At 40.5% G+C, this 11,481-nt stretch overlaps 1 protein-coding gene across 1 annotated transcript; it reads right to left on the bottom strand.

The window, feature by feature from the left end:
• Positions 1-543: 543 nt before the first annotated feature.
• LOC108696646 (cyclic AMP-dependent transcription factor ATF-5) lies at positions 544-9,326 on the bottom strand. Its single transcript, XM_018226183.2, has 3 exons — positions 9,092-9,326; positions 4,458-4,736; positions 544-2,834 (listed from the first exon to the last, which is right to left on the bottom strand). Exons 2-3 carry the CDS (start codon positions 4,636-4,638, stop codon positions 2,089-2,091), a joined length of 927 nt encoding a protein of 308 aa, XP_018081672.1. The 5' UTR covers positions 4,639-4,736; positions 9,092-9,326; the 3' UTR covers positions 544-2,088.
• Between the last annotated feature and the right edge of the window lie 2,155 nt (positions 9,327-11,481).

The following is an 11,481-nucleotide window of genomic DNA, read 5'->3' as shown; positions in this document are numbered from 1 at the left end:
CTAATTTCTGTTGCCACAGGCGCTGATCTTTGTTTTTATTTTTGGATACAATAATTGAATGCGTCTACTCCTGCATTCCCCTGCAGCTGAACGGAAGAAAGCGCAACGCAGGTGAGCACAGGTAAAACCGACCGTGTGTAAGAGCCCTTAAGCTATCACTTATACGAGTCCTTGAAATAGCTGCATGTTGTTCTGAACTGTACTGAATCCCTGAGTAAAACAACTGGCTGCAGTAGCTGTGAAATAATATCACGATTGTTTGTGGCTCCTTTTTATTTTCATTTGTTCCCAAAGAGATGATAGGTTGGTACTACACTGGCAGGTATTTAATTGTTAAGAAGAGGGAAAGGTAGAATAACTGAGGGTGCCATGTTATGAACCATAGGCTAGCAGTTTCTCCTGCCTGGATATTAACCTATCAGTGCACTTTATGGGTAAACCTAATTCAGCATCTCCAACACTGGTTCACCAATCCAGCCTAAAATTAGAGTGCTTGTTCTTTCATATTCGCCTAGTCTGGGAGATAAAACCATACTGACGCAGTTTATTTTCAGAAATATTTATTTGACGGATTATAAATTATGAAAATGCACACCAAAATTAAAATCAGAAGGGAAACACACATTATTTGTATATGAACTATTAGGGAGGAACTCCACGATGCGATGGGTGAAGCGCGCTGCGTTTTCATCCGACAGTCGGATAAATGTGGTTCTTACATGCGATTCTCCACTTCCTGTTTGTTGAAAACACCCGTCGCATCGTGGAGTTCCTTCCTTAAAAGTAGCTGAATCTAAATTAGTATTCCACTACTCCAGGATTGCTCACCCTTCATAGCTACACTGCTGCCATCATATGATTCCTCTACAATAACAACAGACATGTAATAATTCACATTGATATCTTTCTGCTGTCTTGTCCTAGTTATGCTCATCTGTGCCCTGTAATGAGAAATGTCACATTATATATTATTTCACATTTTGTATTATTCCATATTATGTATTAGTTCCCGATATGCAAATCGGTTCCTGCCACAGTGGAGCTTACAATCTAAGATCCCTATCACGTTCATACTCAATAGGGCAAATTTTATCTGGAGTCAGTTACCCTGCCTGTATTGTTTAAGAGCAGGATCCCCAAACTTTTTTTTTTTTTTTTTTTTTTACCCATGATTCACATTCAAATGTCCAAAGAGTAGGGGAGCAACACAAGCATCCAAAACGGTTCTGGGGTGCCAAATAAGGGCTGTGATTGGCTATTTGGTCACCCCTATGTGGACTGGCAGACAACAGGAGGTTCTGTTTGTCAGTGCACCTGGTTTTTATACAACCAAAACTTGCCTCCAAGCCAGGAATTCAAAAATAAGCACTTGCTTTGAGGCCACTGAGAGCAACATCCAAGTGGTTGGTAAGAAACATGTTGCTCACGAGCCACTGGTTGGGGATCCCCATTTTAGAGTATGGGAGGAAACCTACACAGAGAAAACATACAGAGTCTTTGCAGATTTTAACTCTGCACTCCAATGGTGCAAGGCTACCCACTGCCCCTATGCATTAGCAGCTCCAGGAAAGCAATTCTTGAACACTGAATACACAAATGTGGCCTACAGAGCACAGAAACAAGGTGTCTTACATAAATTCTATAATGTTGTAAAATCAATCATAGGTGCTTTGCATTTTTGCCAGAATCTTAGATCATAGTTGGTGGGAGCACAAACCTTTCTCAAAACTCTAAATTACACAAAATTATCAACATTAACAAATTCCCCCAAATGCAAACGTCTATGTTGTAGAAATGAAAAACTTTTGCTGGACCCCAGCATGAATTCTTTCAAAGCTTCTAAATATTAACTAACCTGCACCTCCACTGACATTTCTAAAGGCAAAAATCGTGTGTAATGTGCCAGTGCTAGCACTTCGTGATATCACTACGCACTACAAAAAGGGGGTGACCAGACATTTTGATGCTGTATTTTAAGGCAGGGAAAAATGGGGCACATAAAATGCAGACAAAATGCTAAATCTCTCTTAAAAGTGTTTTACCTATTTTAATAACCCTACAGTGTCATATAGATATGGTTACAGAGATCTAATTATTCCGGAGTCTCTGACTCCTGGCCTTGTAGACCTCGATAAGTAGGTCCTTTACATACTGAATTTCTCTTTCTATGGAATCTGATTTTTCTTTCAGCTCTCTGTTTCTGACCTCCAGGCTCTGGCACTCTTCATCCAGTGCATCGTATTCGGCTCTTTTCCTCTGCCGATATCGCAGCGCCGCTGTCTTATTCTGATCTCTCTTCTTCTGCTTGCGGTCTCCTTTTTGATGGGGCAGAGCACTGCAGCTGGAGGTTGGACGGTCATATGGTGTAGGCCTGATCAGTCGTTCTGAGAATTCTGGCGGGTCAGTGGGGGACAGATCCTGCAGTTGGTCTCTGGGGAAATCACTAGGAACATCAGAGTAGAGATTCAGGAGCTCCAGGCACCCAGAATCCAGGGTTTCCATGCAGGCTGGAGCAGGTGGTGGTGTTTCCTCAACATATGCCTGAAACTCTACTTCACTTCCACCAAGCTGATGGTCTGGCGTGGGGAAGAGGAAATGCACTTGATGTGATGATGGAGGGGTGCAAGGGGCCACTTGATCAGGAGGCATTGGTTGTGTCGGAGACAGGGTCTCCTCCAGGAAGTAATCTTCCATCTGCTCCAACTCCTTTTTAAGGAGAGAAGCCATGATCTCCAAATCAGGGGCTGAAGGACCTGGCAAAGATGGATCCACTGATGTGGGATGGTAACAGGAGAAATCAACTCTTTCAGTCATCCAGTCTGTGAATCCATCACCTTCATGGGGAATTAAAAAAAAAAAAAAAAAAAGTTAAAATGCCAATTTTATTTATGTGCATTTTACTTTTGCCCACTGCAGTAATTCCTATTTCCTTCTTTATTTTATTGCTGTTACCCAGTTATGGTCGATCTAGCTTTCAGGAAATGAATCCCTCACAAGTAATTTAAACAGGTATTTCACCTTTAAAAGGAAAACTATACCCCTCAATGTAGGTCTCTATAAAAAATATATTGCATAACCGCTCATATGTAAAACCCTGCTTGATGTAAATAAACCATTTTCATAACAATATACTTTTTTAGTAGTATGTGCCATTGGGTAATCATAAAGAGAAAACTACCATTTTAAAAAATAAATGCCGCCCCCTGGGATCGTATGATTCACGGTGCACACAAACAAGCCAAACAAACTACACTTGTTAGGTCACATGAGCCAATTAACAGAGTTCTGTATTTTCTTCCCACACTTCTTCCTGTTACAGTTAGAGCTGTAGTATTTCTGGTCAGGTGATCTCTGAGGCAGCACACAGACCATCACGAAATGGTGGTTCAAGGCAAGAGATGTAAAAGGGCAATATTTACTTAAATATATATTCCAGTTTGGTAAGATTCTTTAATATGCTACTTAATATTATATAAAGTGTTGCTCAAGTATTCTTTTTGGGGGTATAGTTTTCCTATACCCCCAACTTTTAGTAAGTTGTAGAATATACCATTTGTAACAACTTCAATTGGTCTTAATTTTTTATATATATTCCTTCATTTGCCTCTTGCCGATTGCTTTGTGAGGCTACAATGTTTTTGTTTTAGTTATTCCTTATCACTTATATTTCTATTCCTTCCTGTTAATTTTCCAGTCCCTCCTTCAAACCTCTGCCTGGTTACCAAGATATACAGGAGCAAACTTGATTTCAAAATGGATAATTGCTAAACTAAATACAGATCAACAAAAACAAAAAAGCAACTTTTCTAAAGCCCCCCATAGACGCAAAGATTTTTCTTTGGTGAACGACCGATTTTAGTGCAATCCAACCAATCTGTCAAATTATCGTGAGGTTAGTGGGAATCATTTCAAGCGATCATTTCAAGATAAGCTTTGTCTAACGATAACAAAAAGATCTTTTAAAAATCTTTACATCTATGGCCAGCTTTAGACTGACAGTCTACATCATACTAACAGTAAATACCAAGTTGAACTACTCCTTTAAGAGCAAGAGAATTTACACTAATTTCAATCTCCTGCCATTGCCATGCTCAGAGATATTTATTCTTCTGTTCGTGGCTCACCCTGTAACATGTATTGACTATAAAACGTGCCTTTCTATGCCAATGTCAGTGTCTTTAGTTAAATGCAAAGTGTATGAAATAATTTCCCACTATGGTGCAGTAATGTTATATCTGAGCCATAAATGTGGATATCTCTCCTTTACACCTTAATGCCAATACAGACCACAGTTATCAGGTTGTACTGGAATCAGTTCCCCAGTAACATGCAAAGTCAGACATGCTGTTGGAGAACATTCTGGAGAATATACATTTCCCATGGTGGACATCATCGGGCCAATAGGCTTCCACAATTATAATCTAGCTGTGTGTTCTTCTTTAACTTAAATTCATTACCTGCCAGGCATCCAGCTTCAGCCCCGTGCACGTTCACCCCGTCACCCATGGGGAAGGAGTGATGATGTTCATAGTGATTTCCATGAGCAGGGATCTTCAGGAGATCCGCCCGCCAGTGCAATGTGCTAACTGGCAACATAGACATCTCCAGGTCGTAGTTCATGGCTGTCAGAAGAGACATTTCTACCAGAAGCTTCTATTTCCACACCAGAGAGAAGATTGGAAGCACGATTCCTGCTGGAAATAGCAGCGGAAGGCGCAGAGAGGGAGGTAAAAGGCCTAGAAAAGATAATAGAAAGTTAAATAAACAATTTTACTTGAACACACAACGTTCTTATGAGAGATTCTATGTACTAGGAATAGAATTGGTTGAGTTGCAAGATCATCATTCAGATACAAGAGAGTTCATGGAGTTTATAATACAGACACAATGGGGCTCATTTATCAACACTGGGCAAATTTGCCCATGGGCAGTAACCCATGGCAACCAATCAGATTGCTGCATTCATTGTACTGCTTGCAGCTGGCTTTAAAAAGCTAATCACTGATTGGTTGCTATAGGTAACTGCCCGTGGGCAAATTTGCCCAATGTTAATAAATGAGCCCCAATGTCAACATGTGATGATGCTCTAGACCAAAGTCTGAGTGAGACAACCATTAAACCCAATAACCCCTTGGGGTACATTTATCAAAGAGTGAAGTTAGAGATCGCCGCAGTCCTCTAGAGTGACATTCCGCCACTCTCCATTCATTTCTATGGGATTTTGAAAGGCGTATTTATCAAAGGATGAACTTTCACCCATTGATAAATACTCTTTTAAAAATCCCATAGAAATGAATGGAGAGTGGCGGAATTTCACTCTAGAGGACTGCGGGGATCTCTAACTTCACTCTTTGATAAATATACCCCTTTGAGTGCACCATTGAGAGGGCAACAGCTGGGCAACCTTATTATTTGTCCGAAGTATTTTTATTTTGCTTTGTTTTCTCTAGCTCCTATGAAAGTGTCCACCTTCCCTAAACTGCTCAGCCTGTCTGCCCACAACATTCTTTTGTCACGCGCACAGATATAACTGTCTGCTAGTGTCCCAAAGCAGTGTGTGTGGGGAAGGGAAAGAGGAAACTGGTTTGAGAATTGAGGTGAATGGACATTTAGGAAACCATAGCCGGTTGACCATTACTTTTTATTATTATTATTTATTTTTAATGTGTATCTAAGAAGGGTCTGATGAGGGACTGCACTGAGTGGGGCTCATTTTGGAACAGTGGATCTGCTGACTCACGTCCCCCCTACCCTGGGTAGACCCACCTCCCTCCTCCCCTCAGCCTGCCTGCCCCACCCCAAGCAAATGCCCGTAATTTTTTACTCACCCCATGTGCAGATTCTGGCCTCGGAGTTCACGGCATCCATCTTCTCTCTTCTGTCTTTTTCGGAAGCTTCGACGCATGTGCAGTTGGAGTACATTTCTGGTCCCAAACAACTGCGCATGCGCCGAAAGTCACGAAAATATTTCAGAAATTTTCGTGACTTTCAGCGTATGCGCAGTTGTTCAGGACCGGAAATGTACTCCAACTGCACATGGGCCGAAAATACCGTCAAGACACAAAGATTACTGGAGAAAAAGAGGATGACTGCCGTGAACTCCGAGGCCAAAATCGGCACATGGGGTGAGTAAAAAATTAGGGGCATTTGCCCAGGAGGGGGGGCGTCTACCCATGGTAGGGGGGAGGTTTTTTTTCTTATCACGGGTTGATTTCTCCTTTAGGTTAACTTTTAGTATGTTATAGACTGGCTAATTCTAAAAAAAACTTTTCAATTGGCTTTCTTTTTTTTTTCTTATAGTTTTTGAATTATTTGACTTCTTCTCCTGACTTTCAAATGGGGGTCACTGATCCCGTCTAAAAAATACAAATGCTCTGTAAGGCTACAAATGTATTGTTATTGCTACTTTTTACTACTCGTCTTTCTATTCGGGCCTCTCCTTTTCATATTCCAGTCTCTTAGTCAAATCAATGAATGGTTGCTAGGGTAATTTGGACCCTAGCAACCAGATTGTTGAAATTGCAAAGTAGAGAGCCCCTGAATAAAAAGCTAAATAACTCCACAATTAATAAAAAATGAAAACCAATTGCAACTTGTCTCAGAATATCACTCTCTACACCATACTAAAAATTAATTTAAAGGAGAACAACCCCTTTAATAAGAATAATTGTATTGGAGGCTTTCAAGAGCCTAAAGCTTATGGGAAAAAGACATCACTACAAGATGTTTCTTTGGTTAATATGAAGATTTTTTTCATCATAAATGCAGGCTGGACTAGAAACTACTGGAGTGTGGGAAAAGAATTGTATATTGGCAAGCATAGAGCCAGGAGGGCTGATGTGTCTCCCTCTCTGTACAGAAAAACAGCATGTTTGCAATATGGTGTATAAAGCTCCCTGGGGCACAGTCTGAGGCATAAGAAAAACAGGTTTGGAGCTGCCCCCTGGGAGTGTCAGAGTTGCTTCTGGAGCAGGCAACAGATGTGACCACACAAACCCAATCCAGCAACAATCACCAAGGAATCCTACACACACTTTCCCCGCACTGCAATGTGATGTGACGACCAATGAAAGACACACGTTATTAATCCAGTAAGGCCACAGTACTGAGGGTCATTTATAAACAGTGGGCAAATTTGCTCCTGGGCAGTAACCCATGGCAACCAATCAGACGATTGCTTTCAGTGCTCAACCTGCAGTTGGTCACTGATTGGTTGCTATGGGTTACTGCCCAGTGGTTACAAATGAGCCCCATGTGTGAATAAGTTAAAGGAGTGGTTCACCTTTAAGTTTTTAACTTTTAGTATTTTATACAATGGCCAATTCTAAGCAACTTTTCAATTGGTCTTAGTTATTTATTTATTTTTATAGTTTTTTTTAATTATTTGCCTTTTTCTTCTCACTCTTTCTTGCTTTCAAATGGGGGGGGGGTCACTGACCCCATCTAAAAACAAATGCTCTGTAAGGCTACAAATGTATTGTTATTGGTTCTTTCTATTACTTATCTTTTTATTCAGGCCTCTCCTATTCATTTTCCAGTCTCTTGTTTACACCAGTTCTTGGTCGCTAGGGTCATTTGGACCCTAGCGACCACATTGCTGAAATTGCAGACTGGAGAGCTGCTGAATGAAAAGCCAAAAACCATAAATAATGAAAAATGAAAACCAATTGCAAATCGTCGTCTCAGAATATCACTCTCTACATCATACTAAAAATGTATTTAAAGGTGAACAACACTTTTAACAGCAGGACAGTAAAGTGACCTCTAGGGGATGCTATATTACAATTGGCTGCATTTAGCAAACAACAGAGGTTGCTGAGGGAGGCTGGCAGCATATAAAGCGCAACAACAACTGGTAGGACCAGGTGGAATTATAAATAATTGCCCCCTCCCCAACACACACACCATTAAGAACAGGCCTGTTTGTCAAAACATTAAACATATAGACAGAGAAGCCGAGAGAGGCTCTTGTGTTTGCAGAGCAGACACACGCCATTGCAATGGAAGTTTACCGAGACTGACTACACACACGCAGCCTTTTTTCCCCTCCTGATACAGTACTCTGTCCCTCAGTCACACACACGTCTGTCTGTCTGTCTGTCACATGACGCACTGCCAGCTCCTGGAATGATGCTTTCACCATGGGATATATACGCCTTACAATTCCCACGCTACAGCTCTAACTGCTGATGCCAAAGGCCTCCTAGGGATGCTGGGAGCTGTAGTCTTCTGAATACAATTATTATCATAGTGATAATCAGTAGCAATACCACTAGGTATGGCACCTACCCCTTAAAGGAGAAGGGCACACTTTAGGCGCCAAACTCCTCCCCGCCCCGTAGGCAAATAACTATAAATAATGGAAACCAACTGAAATGTTGCTTCGAATTGGTGGTTCTATAACATAATAAAAGTTACCTTAAAGGTGAACCCCCCCTTTAAAGAAGTTTTTCAACATTAAGTTAACTTTAAGTATGTCATAGAATGGCTAATGCTAAGCAAGTTTTCAATTGGTCTTCATTTTTTATAGTTTTTGAATTATTTGCCGCCTTCTTCCGACTCTTTCCAACTTTAAAATGTGGGGTCACTGACCCGTCCAAAAACAAATGCTCTGTAAGGCTACAATTGTATTGTTATTGCTACTTTTTATTACTCATCTTTCTATTCAGGCCTCTCCTATTCATATTCCAGTCTCTTATTCAAAGCAATGTATGGTTGCTAGGGGAATTTAGACCCTAGCAACCAGATTGCTGAAATTGCACACTGGAGAGCTGCTCAATAAAAAGCTAAATAACTCAAAAACCACAAACACTAAAATATGAAAAACATTTGGAAATGGTATCAGAATATCACTCTCTACATCACACTATAAATTCATTTAAAGGTGAACAACCAAATGAAGGTGTCAAGTGAGTGCCACCTGCAGCCCTCCAGCTGTTTGTTCCTGAGCTACAATGGCCAGTATCCTCTGGGAGTTGTAGTCAAGCAAAACCTGGGGGGCACACATGGATATATATAAGACAGGGACTATAAAACACGCAGACAAACATATGCAAAACTGAAGGCGCAGTGAAGTATCGCATATACTTACACCATGGTTGCAGTGGTTGTGTCGGTGCAGCACAAGTGCAGGTTGACACTTGTTCTGTGCGTTTGCACGATTAGAGAGCCATGGTGACACATAGGAGACGGCAGAATCCTGTAAAGTTGTGACAAGTGCGCGTGTGAGACAGCTATGACTAACGCGAGGCAGAGGCAGGGCATGTAGAGCTCATCTGTGCATTGCGTCACTCAATATCCCTCCGCGGCACTTACACTGTTCCGCCCCACATAAACTTTCCCGGTATGCTGCAGCAGAGGCACAGTCTGCCTTAGGGACCTGTAAAGTTACCTCACTACAGGGAACAGCTCCAGCTGTATATTTTGTGCGTGTTCTCTCAGGCAAACATACTAGTAATATATTTCTATGCCTATCTCTGTGAAAGCTGTTCTATTATATATGCCGCTTATCCTTCAAATGTATCCGTAACAGCCACATTTAGCTACAAACCCTTACAAATTGTTCCCTGACGTGTTCTGTGAATTGGGGGGAGAGTGATGCATGTCCATTTAAATAAAGAATAATGTCAACTATATAGTGAATAAAGTACCCCCTCTTGTAAAATATATAGTGAATAAAGTACCCCCTTTTGTAAAATATAAGGATATTATAAGTTACCGAGGAGTTTCATGACCATATAAAAACACGAGGCCGAAGCCCGAGTGTTTTTATACAGGTCATGGAACTCTGAGGTAACTTCTAATTAGGGTTGCCACCTGTCCGGTTTTGAACCGGACAGCCCGGTATTTTGAAGGGCTGCCCGGTTTTCCAAATAAGGAAAACCGGGCGGGATTAGCTTGATTGACGCCGCGATCGGCCAATCGGCGATCGCGACGTCATAGCTCCGCCCACTGACGTCACGGGAACGCCCACTGACGTCATGGGAACGCCCACTGACGTCACGGGACCACCCCCTGTCCGGCTGGAGCCACAGGGAAAGGTGGCAACCCTACTTCTAATATCCTCATATTTTGCAACTGGGGGTACTTTATTTATTATAATACACAAATTTCGGTGAGTCATGTGACAGAAATGACATCAGAACTCACCGTTTATAACTGATGACATCAGTACTCACTGTTTATAAGGATATAATTTACAAGATATTCATGGCTTTTGTGTATTATATAGTGAATAAAGTACCCCCTCTTGTAAAATATAAGGATATTATAAGTTACTGAGGAGTTTATAAGGATATAATTTACAAGATATTCATGGCTTTTGTGTATTATATAGTGAATAAAGTACCCCCTCCTGTAAATTATATAGTGACTAAAGTACACCATTTATAAGGATATAATTTACAATATATTCATGGCTTTTGTGTATTATAAGGATATAAGTTACTGAGTAGTTTCACGACCATATAAAAACACGAGGCCAAAGGTGACTTCTAATATCCTCATATTTTACAACATGGGGTACTTTATATATTCTAATACACACGTTTTAGTGAGTCATGTGACAAAAATGACATCACTACTCACCGTTTATAAATTATGACATCAGTACTCACTGTTTATGAGGATATCATTTACAAGATATTCATGGCTTTTGTGTATTAAGTATATTATAAATCCCCAAAGAGTTCATAGACCCTATAAAGTTCCATGACCTCTATAAAAGCACTCGGCCTTTGGCCTCATGTTTTATATGGCCATGGAACTCCTGGGTGACTTATAATATCCTTATATTTTACAATAAGGTTTACTTTATTCACTATATATGTCAGGTGTTACCTCAGAGTTCTATGACCTGTGCAGGGAAGGTGGCAGGAATTACTGGTCTTATAGTCTATAAACAAATCTATTGCAGATAATAATTATATACATATAGGGCTGACACAATTCTAAAATAATAAAATTATACAGGGGCCATAGCATAGTATAATACATAGGGTCAACATCTTAATATAACCCAGCACACAGAGAGGACATCATTCCACCATGCACAGTTATGGATTCACAATACCTTCCTGGGCCAGTGATGGAGATGCACTTGGCATAAAGCAGAAAAGCTGGGAGCCCCAACCCGAAAGTACCAAACCAAATAAACACACACCATAAATGTGCACCCAACTCAATGTCACATAATTGTGCCTTGACATTTATAATCCATCTATATTGACATCAGGATACCAGGTGCACTATTTTATGAAAGGCCAAATTTTGGTTATATATATATATATATATACTGTATATAATACACAAGAGCCATAAATAATCTGTAAATTATATCCTTAAATGGTGCTTAGTGATGTTATCAGTTATAAATGGTGCTTAGTGATGTCATTGGTTATAATCAGAGCGTTATTAATGTACCCCCTGTTGTAAAATATGAGGATATTAGAAGTCACCTTGGAGTATAATACAAGTTTCAGT

The sequence above is a fragment of the Xenopus laevis genome, chromosome 7L, assembly GCF_017654675.1.
Source record: "Xenopus laevis strain J_2021 chromosome 7L, Xenopus_laevis_v10.1, whole genome shotgun sequence".
Lineage (NCBI taxonomy): Eukaryota > Metazoa > Chordata > Amphibia > Anura > Pipidae > Xenopus > Xenopus laevis.
Note: the sequence above shows the minus strand (reverse complement) of the source record. Positions and strands in the feature narration are given on the sequence as shown.

Coding starts and splice junctions, on each gene's coding strand:
- LOC108696646 (XM_018226183.2), bottom strand. CDS start 4,638: ATGTCTCTTCTGACAGCCATGAACTACGACCTGGAGATGTCTATGTTG. Junction 2,835..4,457: donor TGAAGCTGGATGCCTGGCAG/GTAATGAATTTA, acceptor TTCCCCATGAAG/GTGATGGATTCACAGACTGG.